The 13,319-nt window shown below is 48.4% G+C and overlaps 1 protein-coding gene across 1 annotated transcript; it reads right to left on the bottom strand.

Moving 5' to 3' along the window:
• Positions 1–5,047: 5,047 nt before the first annotated feature.
• LOC308512354 (melanoma antigen preferentially expressed in tumors-like) lies at positions 5,048–8,014 on the bottom strand (the record flags this gene model as incomplete). Its single annotated transcript, XM_081082125.1, has 4 exons — positions 5,048–5,603; positions 6,240–6,247; positions 6,777–7,335; positions 7,722–8,014. The coding sequence occupies 4 exons, from the start codon at positions 8,012–8,014 to the stop codon at positions 5,048–5,050; spliced, it is 1,416 nt and encodes a 471-aa protein (XP_080938251.1).
• Between the last annotated feature and the right edge of the window lie 5,305 nt (positions 8,015–13,319).

The following is a 13,319-nucleotide window of genomic DNA, read 5'->3' on the forward strand; positions in this document are numbered from 1 at the left end:
AGCATAGGTTTGCCAACTATTTAAGACTTTACTAGGTTCATGTCATACTGACATAAAATTATTCGTTAAGATGTTTAAGTATTGTTATTTGGTCACTGACATTACAGGATGCACAGGTGGTGCACCACCAACCCAAGGGCCTCCTCTGACTTATGGTGGAAGGAGTCACTGGGATGATTATTACAGCCTCACAGGAGATGGGTATGATGGGGGGGGGGTGTGCATAACAATTACTGCAACAGCCGATGGGACACCTCTTTAAGAGGCCGTGAGTGTGATGCTGGTGGGGATCATAGGATTCACCATCTATGCAAGAGAGTGTGAATCATGCAGTGCAGTAGCTCAGCTTATTGAGATTCTCAAGGGCTGCCAAGAGGGAAGTCCCTGTGACAGATGAAATAGAAATTGAACTTAAAAATAATGCTATGTTATGGAAGGCATTTATTTGAAAAGAAATTGCCTTCTGTTATTTAAGAATGAATAGAAGCAAATGGTGGGTTTGGGGAAGAAACAAGAATTTTAGATCCCTTTGTGAAACTTCTGCATAGAATGCAAAGTTTGAATTCTTCAAGGTTGTTTTATAAGTGTTGATTTTAATAACTATATACTTTAATGTTTAAATTGAATATCTGTATTGTTAAAATATTCAGAATAAAGTTTTCCACTAAATGGGATTTCTTGTCTCATTTTACTACAAACACATAAAAGCAATGTGTTTGGATGGTGAGGTGAATTCTAGGCCCTAAATTTCCCAAGGTGTCTTTGGCCACAAGTGCATGAAGTCTTTGAAGTGAACTGCATACAAAATGAAGCGTTGTGTTACTTCTTCATGGCATGCTGCCCTGTTTCCAGTTGTCCGGGGGAGGTAATCAAATGACGTATTCTTGGAAAACCTAACTGGAAAAAAGAATTGAGGCACCTCCAACAAGGCTGTAAAGCAATTGTTCACCTCCTTCCTGTGGCATTTTGTATGTCCTCAATCTTTAAAGGAATAGTATATGTAGGAAGAAAAATTACATATGGAATAATATAAATGTTTGAACAAATCTAAATGTAAGCATCCTTTGGCTTATTGAAATGCCATCAGCACCTTTCTGAAGTGGGAATAACAAGACTGAAACAGAATTTGCCACTTAACAAGCTTTCCTGAATATACCTCTGAATTAAATAAACAAAAGTGCCCGTCGATTGAGATATGTATTTTTCTATAGAACTGCTCATGCACTTCCTCTTCAACTTTTTGACATTTAATATATGCTCTCCACACATCGAGTTATCTTGAAGCCTCAGTATTTTTATGAGTGAATGTCAACAAATGTCCCAACTGGGAAAATTTTTAAAAACTCACCTGTTGGACTGTTGAGTGTATAGTTATCAACAAGCTTTCCAACTTCAATTTTAAAAATCTCCCCCAAAATGTTTTGTTTCTTAGTTATTTTTACTGGAATACTGAATGGGAAATTAATTTTGGAAGCTGGAACCTCAACTGTTGAAGGACTTTAATGTCTATCCTGTTAGACTTGGGGATGGTAGTGGGACAAACCCTGGTCGGTATGGCTCAGTGAGCCCCTTTTTCATTGCCAGCTGGAATGCTGCTGGATTGGTGAAATACCTAATAAAGCCATTTGGATGCCAAATTTACTCAGCTTAATTTTACCACTGTAGGTTTGTACTGATAACGTACTATGGTGTAGAGAAATACTAGACAAACAATACAAAACTTCACATCATGAAATAGATCACTTTATATACAATACCATGGGGAAGTGGACTAGAAAGGAAGATTAAAGGGGAAGAAGGAACAGCATAAAAATCCTGACCATGACAAAAGGCTACGTCTTGTATTTCTAAACAGATATTCTGGGTATCAAAACCTTAAGCTATGTACATACTTTTAGACATATTTATTGTCATTGATTTCACAGAGGAAGGGAAAGGGAGAAAGAGTTAGAACCATCAATGGTGAGAGAGAATCCTTGATTGGCTGCTTCCTATAAGACACCTACTGGGCTAAGAGCCCAAAACGGGGACATGTCCCAGTCTGGGAATTGAATACTGACCTCCTGGTTCACGTGTCAAAACTCATCCACTGAGCCAAGCAGGCCAGGTTTTGGCTCTTCTTTATTCAGAGTCTTCCCTTTGACATTCGTGTGCTCCAGCTGCCCTGTATCCAGCCTACCTGACTGCTGTGCAGATTGGTGGACTCTGGGGTACATTCTAGTAGTAAGGAACCTACTATGTGTGCCTTACTCTCCGTGCTTGTTTTCTAATGCCCTAGAGACTCTGCCCATAGGGCCTTCATGTACATGATCTCTGTGCACCAGCAGTCACCTCCTATCCAGGTCTCTTCTCTGCCCATCTTCATAGATGCAGTCTTTATCTAAGGTTTCTAAGCATCATTGCGTTGATACTATGCTTTTCTGAATATTTTGATGGAAAAGTCCAGATTCCAATATAGAATTTTTCTGGATTTCTCAGTTGTGGTCTCGAGAACAAATAAAGCGTCAAGTGCAGGACACTTGGTTTTAGAGGCAACATGCAGCAATGAGTTTTCTTTTGTTGTGTCTTAATATGGTGGGTTTTTAAAATTGATTCTTTAGAGAGAGGTGAAGGAAGAGAGACAGGCACAGAAGCATGCATTCATGTGAGAGGGAAACAATGTTGGATGCCTGGGGACTTAACCTGCAACCTGGACATGTGCCCTGGCCAGAAATCAAATCGGTGAACTTTCTGGTGCACAGGACAATGCCCAGACACACTGGCCAGGGTGCACTGACTTTTATTTTCTTCCTTATCTTGCATCTGGTGGTTAATAAATACCATCAATGCTAATAACAGTGGGCAATTCCAGAGGAGGACATGCTGACAAGAGCTTTACATAAGTTGGCCCCACAGGTGAATCTCCCCACAAGGCAATGGGCATGATCTGTATGTGTGGAGGAATTAACACCCTGACCACAGGATGTTTTGCCTTTGCCCTTCCTCCCTCAGAACCTGCCAATTTTTATGATTTTTCTCAAATGCCAGAGGTTCTGATTCCCATCATGGACACTACTCCCTGTCAAGGTGGGGATGGGAAGAAAAGATGCATGTCAGACAGAGGGACAGGGAGAGGGAGAGGGAGAGAGAATAATAGAGAGGAAGAGAAAGAGAGCGTTTGCTGTAAGAGATATACATTTTCTGACCCATGTTCTCTTATCCCCTTTTATGGGGGGTGGGGAGCTCACCGAAGGTTACAGAGACTTTGGCATTTTCTCTTCCTACTAAAAGAAGCAGATTGTGCCTGGCCAGTGTGGCTCAGTAGGCCTATGAACCAAGAGGACTTAGTTCAATTATCAGTTGGAGCAGGGGCTGGAGTTTACGCCTGGATCTCCAGGTGGATGTGCAGGAGAAAGCCAACCAATGATTTTGTCTCATTATTGATGTTTTATCCATCTCTCCCTCTCCCTTCCTCTCTGAAAACAATAAGAATTGTACTAACAAACAGAAAAATGTGCTTATATGCTGATGGGCCCAAGCTAGAAGAGTGGAAGGTAGAAGAAAAAGAAAGGAATGGCAATAAAAAGAGAACGAAGGGCCAGGTGCTGTATGTGACAAGCTAGGAAGCTGCTGACACCCAGCAGAGAGCAGCAAGCACATGAGTGGCTGGCACTGAATGAGAGGCAGTAGAAGGAGAAAAACCAGGACTGACTTCCTCACATTTAGGGAGACATACAGGCAAATGGAGCCCTGCCCCTGGGCCTGGATGTGTGGCCTTCTCCCTAGGTGGTCCTCTGGCAGGCGACTCAGTGAGCAAACTGAGACAGCCTAGGGCCAGAATGAGGTGGCAGGTGGGCAGGGAGCCTGTTCCATGCTGAGCAGCTAACTGTCCATTGACTGTGGGATCCAACAGCACACTAGGACATCTCCCTTTCACTTGGTTGTATTGCCCCTCAGGGTGGCCCTCCATACCCCCATCTCCCCGGTGTGACCTTCACCTGTGTCCACTTAAGTGCTCTCCGGGAACTGGCTTGAGGTTGTCCACTCTTTAGAACCGGAGTCTGTCACTGGCTCAGAGATGCTTTACCACCTCCTTGATTGATGGGAAGGAGGATCATGAGGGGAAAGTCTTCGAACATTAGACCATCCTCTACAAAAGGATGTCGTATTCTTAGGACAGGACACAGAACAAAGCAGGGGTTTATGCCAGCTTAGTATTTTGCTGAAAAGAATGTAAATGTGTTTACAGGCCACAGGAACTTGAATTCAAGAAGGGGATGTATCCAGGGGAATGACAGGCCTGGACTTGTGAGGCCAGTAGTCTGGGTCCCTGGCAGGCTGATATCCCTTTCAGTACTAGGGGCCTGACTGGTGCACAGGGAAGCCCTACCATGGAGCGGCCACAGGCCAGCGATGGAGGCTCCCAGTAGGGAGGAGTTTTAGTCCAGGGACTGGACTAGTTACCTGTGATGGCCCCAGAGTAGTTGTACCACAGTGGTGCTCACTGGAAGCCACTTTTTCCAATCCCTGTGGACGCACCTTGTGTGCGCTGACCCACTGAACAGTCACAGAGGTGAGTGAGTAGGTACCGGTGCACCAGAAAGAACCACCAAACCAGAAAGTATAAATGGTGATGTGATCTCCTGGGACCAACCTCAACCAGCCTAGTGTCTGCGCATCACGATGCTCATGCCTTCTTACTTGGCCAGTAACTGCAGGTGGGAGAGTTGGGTTAACATGTCATGGAGGACACCAGATGGTTAACATCCAGTTCTCTTTATTACTGACATTTATTCACAACCATTCAAGCAAAGGTAATCCCCGCATCTACCACCCAAACCTCAGTCTCTCCCCCTGAGAGATTCAGGTGGATATTTCTAACTCCTTAGGACAAATCTCCCCAAAGAAACCATTGAGTCCCCTGTCAGCATTTCCCCCCACCCTGAGTATTTGTCTGAAACTGGCTGCTGTGTTCCTGTACGGTATACTTATGTCCGGGTTTCAGTGCCCAAGGGCCCAGAGTAAAGCCTATGAGATGTACACCCAGCTGGACACTCAAGCAACAGGATCACAGAATGGGAGTTGGGTCAAGGAAAGTACTACAGCCACAGTGAGGACAGGGGTAAGCGCAGAGCCAGACCATGCTGGGCCGCCCCAACTCCTGCAGCATATGCTTCAGCACGGCATGCATCTGGGCAAGTCGGCCCAGGTTGATGGTGCCGCTCCTTTCCTCGTAACTCTCCAGGGGGGCCGCATAAATCACGCAATTCAGCTTGCTCAGCCCAACAATGTGGCGAAGCAGGTCCTCCAGGACGATCATGGAGATGGGGTTTTCACAGAAACTTAGGGTTGTGAGCTGGGAGCAGTGGCTCAGGGCTGGCAGGATGTCCAGGAACTGGGCATCCATGATCCCACACTTATCCAAGTCCAGGTCCTGGAGAGTGGGGGAGGCTCTCTCTAAAAGAAATCGGAGTGACCCAGAACTGATATTGGTCAGGTTGAGCCCACTGAAACTCAGGCCTTTCAGCTGGCTGACGTTCAGTTGCTGGGATAGATGTCTCAAGTCTCTTTCGAAAAGCAGGCAGTTAGTGATGGACAGGGTCGCCAAGGGGGTCCTCAGGCACCTGGGGAGACATAGAACAGTTACATGTGGGGGATGGACCTGGTGGGCAGAGGCAGGTGAGGATGATGCAGGCCTTCAGGGTAAAGAGGCCCATGTCACCAAAGCCTAGAGTGTTCCGGATGATGATCAAACCCAGGATGTTGCACAGTGAAAAGTGACATTCAAGTCAGAGCAAATTTGAGTGGAATCTTTCCCCATCTGTTATCTGCTCCGTGATGGATTCAACTGGATGAAACCTCACACACTCCATTTACTCATCCGTCAAGTGGAGCACATCATACAGCCCAGCCCAAACACACAGGTGTTCTGAACATAAAGGTGGGAGGTAAAGATGGGAGGAGCTCAGAAAGGAGCCTGACCCAGGGTCTGAAGCAGGAGGCAACCAGTGCATTTTAGTATTGGAGACATGTCCTGAAATGCCTGCAACTCGGGCTTCCTTCCAGCCACAGCCTAGACCCCTGTCACCATCATCTCTTAGCCCAATGAGGCCTCTGGCAGTTGTGCAGAAAGGGCTAACCTGGGCACAGTCAGGCAACATCAAATGAGAGCTGACACCCTCCAGGAACTTAGATCACTGCACTGTTTACAAACCACCTATCCAATTTCGTAATGACTCCCTCAGGAACCCTGCATTTACCACGCATTCTGTTTGCAAGAGCCTATGGCAACCCTTGGCAGACAGGTGAATGAGGCAGCTTTGGAGTGAAAGGCTGCCATGGCCAAATCTCTAAGTGCGGAACTTAACCCCTGAAACCTCACCTCTGATTGGCTTTCCCCTTGTCATTGCAATCCTCACTTGGTTCTATTGCATCATCTTCCCTTCCACACCACTTACAAGGATGCCCAAAGCTACCATCCCCTGGCCTGAAGCCTCCATTACGCCAATTCCTAGCAAGGAGTCCCTTTAGTAGCCTCTGTCCTAGTGCATATGTCCTACCTTTGTCTGGGGGGTTATGTGACAACATGCAAGGTGACAGAGCGGTGAACAAGACACTGACTGTGTGGACCGTCTAGTGGCTCAGGCACTCTAGCACTGCTGAGGGACTGCACACAGGAGAGCCCATCACTGTGCACTGAAATGGAAAGGGACTCGATCTGGTCGTCAGGGAAAGCTCGCCACCCCTCACCTGAGGATCTCGTCCAGGCGGCCTCTGAGGATGGAGACATCATCCAAATTGAGCTCCTGGAGGTGGGGCAGGCTGAGGAACTGAGAGGTGACCAGGCTAACACACTGCTCCTCCTCCTCCAAGGTGGTGTGAGAAGACGTGAAGACATGGGAGAGACGGAACCGGCGCAGATTGCCCATCTGGCCCAGGTAAGGAGCGAACTTCCTCAGGGTGGACAGCTTCCAGGTACAGTTTACCTCCAAATCCTGGACAGAGTCCAGCTGCACCATATCCAGGATGTTAGTGTTTTGCTTCGACATCGCAAAAACCTTCAGCTTCTTACAGCAAAGGTGCAGCAAACCTCTCCTCTCGCTGATTTTCTTAATCAGGTAGCTGAGGGACTCATCAAGGACACCTTTCTTGAGGCAAAGGTCTACTAACAGCTCCACGGGGGCCAAGGGTGGACTTGGCCTGGCCGTTAAGCTGCGCACTTTCCCCCTCTTCCTCATGGGCTGCGGGGCCTCAGGCTCCAGCAGTGAGCACAGATGGGCTCTGGTTCCGGCCCACACAATCCAGAACTCCTGATGAACTCTCTTCTGTAAATTAAGCACCTGCAGTTTCCATCTCCTGTGGAGAAAATAGGAGTTATGCTGGGGTGCATTATGATAACAAGGAATAAGACCATGAGTCTAGGAATCTGGGCAGCTGGGCCAGACACCTGACTGGACTTTTGACTCAATGTCCCAGAATCACCTGCTCCTGGTGCTACTGGGATCCTTCATGGTCCCCATTCCTGGTACATTTAGGTGCCACCAGGAAGGAGTGGGCTCGTGTCCCTTCGGTCACCCTCGGCATTTTTACCAGCCGTATATATCCGAAGCCTGTTCCCACAATGACCCCAGCAGTGGCTCCAAGGCCTGCCTCAGTTCTCCCTTTGGCCCTGCACACTCCCGGATCCCAGCTGTAACTGCTCAGATCCCCAGGGTGCTACCAGGCAACTGAATCCCCCATACCTGTGTCGAGTGTCCTGGGCAAGCAGGACATCGAGTCCCTCGAGCACAGCCTGCAAGATATCCTGGTAAGGCTGCCGATGGTTCATCAGGGCCCCCAGAGGGAGGCAGGGGAAGGGCCAAGCCTGCACCATGGCCTTCAGGACTCTGCTGTGCTTCCCAGCGAAGGCTGCCATGAACAGAGGTGGGAAGAGCTCCATAGGAAGCCACTCCAGAGCAGCGATGGCTGAGGCTTCATCCCGCAGCAGGCTCTGACATGCCAGTTCCAGGAGTCTGCGTGGAGCTGGGAGGCTCATCCCCATGAAGCTGCTATGAAAGAGATCATGGGAGACAGTCAGGAGCAAGGCATCTTGTCAGGCTGAGCATGAGCAAACCCGGCCCTTCTCCCTTCAGAGGGACCAGCTGAGGGCCAAAGGCACTCCTCCAGCAACAACTGGAGCGCCCCCCAAATTACCCCAACCCCGTTTTCTGCTTAGAATCTCAAAGCCACTCAGCCCTGCCTCTCCTCTGCCACTGGCAGGACAAGAACCAGGCACCAAGGAGGGGTGAGATGACAACTGGACACCTCCCGCATCTACCCACTGGCTAGCTGGAATTCTGCTGTGCAGTGAGTACTGGGACACCATAGAGAGGATTCCACCCTTTCCAGAAAAAAAGTTTCTGAGGATCACTGAAGGACTGAAAACGCCTGGAGTAGGGAGCAGCCCGTGGCCCAGGACTGCCTCTTGCTAATTTCCAGGAAATAAAATAGATGTGGAAGATTAAGGAACACCCACACAATGGGTACCATTGAGGCTTTTGACGCATTTTAAATGAGGAATATAAAAGCAGCACAAACGTTTCCTGAAGCAAGGGGGAGCTGGAGGTGAGAAAAATAACGATTAATTCCAACATGTACATTTTACTGTGTGTCCCTTCTCTGAATATTAGAATGACCACTTTATCCATGACAACAGATGGCTCACATGTCACCACTAAGGCTCCTCTCAATGAGAGGCTGCAAGCCCTGGTCAGTGTTGCTCAGTGCCTTGAGCCTCCTCCCGTGCCCGCCAAAGGTCTCTTGAGGGCTCCATTCCTAACCCCCGTAGGGGGTGGGCAGGAGCCAGCTGATGGATGTTTCTCACATCAATGTTTCTCTCTCTCTCTCCGCCCACTCCCTTCCTCTCTTTCTAAACATCAATTGGCTGTTATGAAAGACTTTCATTAAGACCTGTTTTCACACAGACAGCCCAGCCGCTAAAAACTACAAAAAGGATTTTGCCACTTTGGCCTACAATAGGTTCCTTAGCAATACTTGACTTTCAGACACAGCAAAAACTTACCCTTTGAACCTCTATGAATGGCAAATGCCAAAACAGAAATCAAAACATTTTAGAATAAGGCAAACCTGCATCCAGAGGCAAAGGCAAAGTCTGCTCATTTGTATGGAAGAAAGGACAAATCTCTGGGTTCTTGGCCTACAGGTCGTTGGGGACCGCCTTAGGCTCCTGACTCACCAGAGCAGCATGGTGCAGGGAGCCCTGTGCTCAGAGCTGGACATTGACTCTCACGCTCTAGATTCTGTTTCCTCCTCTGCCTCCTCAGAAGCCATTATGCCCCGTCTGACCACACCTTCCTTCTGAGGTCCTAGCTGAAATGGCTACTTCCACCTGAGAGCAAAACCTTAGCCCTGGATCTCCAGGCATTTAATCCTGATGGGGTTTTGCACTCTCCACACCTCCAACTGAACCCTAGGTCCATTCATGAAAGGAAAAGAAAAGGAAACCAGCCTGGAAGTAGACTTGATGTGGGTGTTGGTGCCACATCAAAATTCCCTAATGTTCCTGTTAACACACCTTTAGGGAGACAGTGTATCATCTGAAGAGCGAAAGGATTTCAATGCAACTGTATTGAGTACCAAACAGCCCCTGAGACTTGATGTTACCTACAATTGCAAATCCCGTACCCATTCAAAGGGGAACAGAGGGACAGCTGGTCTTCCAGATTTTGAGGAGCAAGCCTTCCCGAGAGGAGGTCAGGCCAAAATCACATCTAGGGATTGATCAGGAGAAGGGAGGGGCTGCACGTTTGGAATGAGACAAAGGGAATTACCCAGGACAAGGTGAACATTGGGGAAACTCAAAGACACTGACTGCATCAACTTGAGAACTTAAAAGGCTAGTGGTGAAGTAGGAAACTGGGTGGATCCCTTAAACCCAAGCTGACGGGGCGTATAGGCAGGAGATTCTGTCACCCTTCCTCTGTGGAGGTAAAGGGCATTTCCTCTCAGAAGAACCAGATCAGCTCAGCAACCTGGCTTGAGAAAATTAAATGTGAAAATGTGGGTTGTGGTGAGGCCAGAGGAGGGGTGTGGCAGCTGAACCTGGGATGTGACTTATACAATCCTGAAAGCCACTGAGGGCTGAGAGTCGTGGGCTCTTTGGAATCTTGGAGGCACAGTAAAAAATAAATGTGGGCCAAAATACCTGTGTATCCTTACCAAGGAGCTACTACAAAGGGCATTCATTTTAGCTCAGGAATCCTATTCTACATCCCAACCTTTCACAGGCAACAGGTTATTCCCAGCCAAGTTCCAGGGGCCGGGGCCCTAAACATGACTGCCAAAGTCTGTATAAATAACTAATGTTTTCTCAACCCCAGGGAACAAGCCATGCAAATTTGGCTTCAGAAAGCTCCTTCTGGGCCCAGGCCTACAACTCTCACTCAGATTGTGAGGGAAAATGTCCTCTCTCAGGATTAAGCACAGTGCACTGATACACCTTCCCCTTCAGAAGATTTGAAGCTGTACTTGGCATGTAAGGATCTGCCATAGTTTGGGATATCCCCATGCTGTACTGAGTCACACATTGGATCTTTTGAAATCCAGGGAGACACAGACAGAGAGAGAGCCAGAGGGCGGGGGGGGGGGGCGGGGGGGAGGCAAGAGAGAGAGAGACAGAGGCAGGGAGGAGCAACTTTTCTGTAGGCTCTTCTGTACCCCCTGCATTGTGATGCCCAAACAACTTTCATATTCCAGGCAGAGGGACCACGTGACAGATTACCACAGTGGTGTTGACCTGAAAATTCCAGACTGGCTGATGAGGTTTCTGGAAGTGGTTCAAACTGTAATGAGGTCAGCAGTTGAGTCTAGACTTGGTATCATGGGCTTAAAGCCGGAGTGGTGCCACCTGGGGTGAGATTTTCTCTTTAACACAAACATTACATGCACCAGGCAGAAACTGGAAAATTGGAGGAGCCCAAGCTCAGGCAGCTTCTATGAGATTCCAGTGTCCAGGAGATACAAGGAGGCAGGAGGGACCACTTAGAATGACCTAGAAACAAAGTGTGAGCGAACATGCCTTCTTCATGAGCAAGAAATACTCCTCTATCCACCACCCCCCCCATACGGAGCCTGCTTTCCCAGGGCATGTGCTGTGGCACTGGGGGCAGGAGAACTTCATGCCCAGTATTGGACAGGCTCCGCTGACTCCCAGCACCCACACATGAATTTGGGGGATGTTTTCACCACATCCTGGTCACCTGCCACCTGCTCTCATCATGGCACTCACTTATGTACAGGACACAGTAGCCTCTGAGCCCATGAGAAGGGCCATCCTGTGCAACCGCCTTCTCCAGTCAAAAAATTGCTACTGTGATCCCAGGTCATCTGCCCTTGTGACCTCTTTTTAAGAAAGGGGGTCCTTAGAATGTGCTCCAAGTCTGGGACCCTCTTTATGCATCCCTGGAATGTCAGTCAGCCCATCAGGAACCTGATGCTGGGGACACCCACTGACAACAGAAATCAGGAGTTCTCCCCAATTCTTCGGAGCTGTTTTGGAGAACGTGACAAGCTACAGTGTATAGAAGGAAAATCAACATCCCAGCTGCCTTTCTGGATCCAAAGAGGCACCAAAGAGGCAGGACGATGCCCTTCCTGGGTTCCACAGCAAGCCCTGCCTCTGTGGGCCTTCAGAGGCCCTGGGGACCAGTACTCATGCATGGGCCTTCCCATCGTCCAATCTCTTCACCCAGCCTTTGAGCAGATACCCTTCCAGCTGGCTTCTTTCCCTCTGCAGTCAGACCTCTTCCTACACTGACCTATTTTGTCCTCTGTGCCTTTTTCAAACTCACAAGTCTCTGCTGGCACTACCTGACCTGCCTGTGCCCAACAATACCTGGTTTCACTTCAGACCCAATGACATCTAGATCTAAACAAAGGATTGCCTCTCTTTCTTGCTCCCCAAGGAGAGCATGCCTCACATCCAGGACATGCCTGGGTCTAGCCATTGAATGCCAAGGACGCTGTAGGAGGGCTGGCAGGAGGCACTGGCACAGAGTGGACATGTTCTCAGGGATGTCCACGGGTCGACCGATCCTCGCCCACCAAAGACAGACTCCTCTCCTCTCTCTCTTCAATACATGATTTACTCAAGAACAGTCACTGAGTGCCTAAGGTGCATTCACTGCTATTCCGGGTGACCTGCAGGGACACTTCATGAGAATGTCACGGTCTTCCTCAGAGTATCTCTGAGGCACGAACCCTCACTTGTCTGAGTAGAGAAATGAAAAAACAAAACAACTGGGCGGGAAAATGTGTAAATCACAGGCTGGTCTTGCTTTGCCCTGTAGAGCATGCCTCACAGAATGGTACCTCCAGGTATAACCTGCCCAGCAATCCTAATAACCATAGGAAAAGTTGTCATTTTTCAATGGCCATTACAAATTTTTATCACAACATTAAAAACTCTGTTAGAAACATACCATACATGCAAATAAATAAAGTTTTAAAATCACTACTTAGCACCCTGTGATTTTAAATATTTGAGAATTAAAAACTGACATGCGCTTTGCAAACTATTTCCTGAGTAGTTTAAACATGGCTTGCGGGTCTTCTGCTCATACAACTTTCCACACAGAGTGAGAGTCTTTTCCATGCCCTGGTCAACTGTCACATTCTTTCTAGGTTTGGATAAGCTTCCAAGGTCCCATTCCTTCCTGCTGCCTACGTGGGCACATGTCTCTGGGAGAGTTCCTTTAGTGTGAAGCTCTTTGGCCTCATGGCTTACCCTGGGACCTCTCCATCCTTTTTTTTGGTCACAACCATGTCGCTCATTTACACTTCTCTGGGAGCTGGCCGTTGTGAACCAGAAGCTGGGTTCTGAGTCACGATGATGAGTAAAAGTAATTCCTCATGTTTGGCAGAATTTAAGAAATTATGGAAGCATTTCACTTTCCAAGTCTCATTACTTCTCTCTCCAGACAAGGGACCTTGGCCGGGGCCATCAACTGACTACCTTCTCCATGTGCAGTAACTGAGGCCTGAATCAGTCGCCTGCACTCGTATCTCTGAGTGAGTCATGGGACGGTGACAAAAGAACAAGGCCCTGGTTCCTGATGTACGGCTCCCATGGCCATCACCTGGGCCAGCCCGATGGGAGTATGCCTAGAGAAGTCACCAGTGAATGGGAACATGCCACTCTCTGTGTGGCAGCCGTGGACACAATCAGGGTCATGGGCAGAGAGCAGGAGTACCCATTTAGGTGACAATCACTTGCCACAATCCAGGTGCTCAGCAGGTCTGTGCTCAGCCATGGTGTAGGGACCCAGTCAGGTCTTCAGGAG

The sequence above is a fragment of the Myotis nattereri genome (assembly GCF_964212035.1).
Source record: "Myotis nattereri genome assembly, chromosome: Y".
In the NCBI taxonomy this organism is placed as follows: Eukaryota; Metazoa; Chordata; class Mammalia; order Chiroptera; family Vespertilionidae; genus Myotis; species Myotis nattereri.